Genomic DNA, 1,942 nt, shown 5'->3' on the forward strand with positions numbered 1-1,942 from the left:
ACAATGAGTGTGAATGAGTATGTATCAATATTCATGATGCCACAATACTGTGTAAGAATATATGAATATGCAGACAAAACTTTACTAAGCTTCACTGTTTATCTCATATGAATTGACATACTAAATATACAACAGCTTGAAATAAATAAAAATAAACTTTATCTTTTTATTAAAAATTCATAATAAGAGGCTCAACACTATGACAGTAATTTCACCTGTGACAAAAAAGCATATCACTTCTTTTGAAGACAAAAATTTGCACTCAATCTTATGGCCAAAAGCAGACAATTTTCTTGTAAATTGAAATATCTCTTATCACTATTTCCAAAAATCTTCGCCTTCAATGCTTATTGTATTCTAAAGCATATCCTTGTGTAAACATTTTAGTATCTCTCAAATCATTTAATCAACAATTTTATTCATATCAAAAATAAAAGAACAGTAAGTTATAATTTGCTTCTATTCTTTATTTATAAATATATATATACAAAATGGGGTCATCAACAAATACGTCATATTATGCATGTTCTCAAAGTGTAATTCATGCACTCATTTTTATAAAAAATAAATTGTCTTATTCATACAAAGCTTTCAACATCAGAAAAATACAATATAAAAGAAAAACTACCAAGACTTTAAGAAACAATGACGTCGTGAATAGTCGCTGAGAACATAGTGCTTACTAGGAACTTTTCTGTGTATAAATATACATATAACTTAATTAGTGATCTAAGACTCAAAAGAAAAGAGTGACATTTTCAGGTGATGAAAAATCTTAAAAGTGACTTCCCTTACCCTAGTGGACAATAATCTAAACAACAAATATTTCAGCCTTATCAGGGTTTCAGTGTCATCTTTGGGGAATGCATTAATGATCCCTTGAAAAACAGAAAAACATAGTTGCTAATCCTTTGGTTCATAACATATGCTGTTCCTTTGGTTGATTTTGATTCACCATAATATTCCTGAGTGCGGTAAAATCATCAGAAAATTTCAGAAAGAAAAAAAATAACAAATGAGGCACAGAGCCTAAGAAGCACTCAGTACAGTATTAGCAGCACAGTAGTCATCTGAGGACTTTTTAAAACTGGTTAGGTCTTAATCGTAGACTGTCAGGTACTCCTCTGACTAAGGCCAATTCCTCAATGTCCCTGGAGTCCAGGTCATGGTACACAGACATCTCTCCTGTCAAGTGCTTCATGCGGAAGTGACGTATGAGGGAATCTTTTCTTGAGGAAGCAAAGGCACAGACACGACAGCGGAATTCTTTGGTGCCCAAGTGGATGCGCAAGTGTCGGGTGAATGTGTATGGATTTGAGGTAACAAATGAGCACTGCCTGCATTTGTGGGCACTGTTGTTATTATTTGTTGTGATTGTTGTGGTGAAGTACTGTGGTGGAGCTGAGGAGGATGGTACATCTGGAAGCCTCTCCAAATGCGCTGCTGAGACTGTGGTGGTACTTGGCAGACTGAGAGGCAGAGTAATGGTACTGGTTCTGAAAGGACTTGCATGGCTTGGCAGGAGTGGCTGCGGTTGCTGGGGCTCTTCCAGTTGCTGCTGACTGAAGGCAGCTGGAGTCACTGGTGGTGGCAGTGGAGCTGCTGCGGGCACCAGACTTGGTGGGGGCACTGTCCCACTGTCTCGAACAGTACCTTGGGCTAGACTACCCTGCACCCAGGTACCCTGGTAGAGAGAATGGTAGGTGATACCACAACTTTTGAAATAAGCATTATGTTGGGAAGACCTGGTCTGACATGGCCGTCTGTCTGCATTCTTCATTTCTGTTCTGTTGTGGTTACCAGCTACAATGCCCTCCCCTGAGTACCTTCAGTCATTTTCCTCACACAAGGGAGTCAGACTACTTCATCTTTTCTATGGGCTCCAAAGCAAACATCATTTGATGCAACAAATACTGAATGCACAGCAAAAGGAAAAAAAGGT

General features: G+C 38.2%; 1 protein-coding gene across 1 annotated transcript in view; it reads right to left on the reverse strand.

Annotated features, from left to right (window-relative positions):
* Positions 1–6: 6 nt before the first annotated feature.
* LOC119591269 (protein tramtrack, beta isoform-like) overlaps positions 7–1,942 on the reverse strand; it is a gene marked incomplete in the record, with an annotated part of 11,623 nt that continues 9,687 nt past the window's right edge. The window contains 1 exon segment of the mRNA XM_037939986.1: positions 7–1,684. Within this exon segment, the coding sequence (XP_037795914.1) occupies positions 1,082–1,684 (603 nt within the window).

Source organism: Penaeus monodon, chromosome 28 (genome assembly GCF_015228065.2).
Source record: "Penaeus monodon isolate SGIC_2016 chromosome 28, NSTDA_Pmon_1, whole genome shotgun sequence".
NCBI lineage: Eukaryota > Metazoa > Arthropoda > Malacostraca > Decapoda > Penaeidae > Penaeus > Penaeus monodon.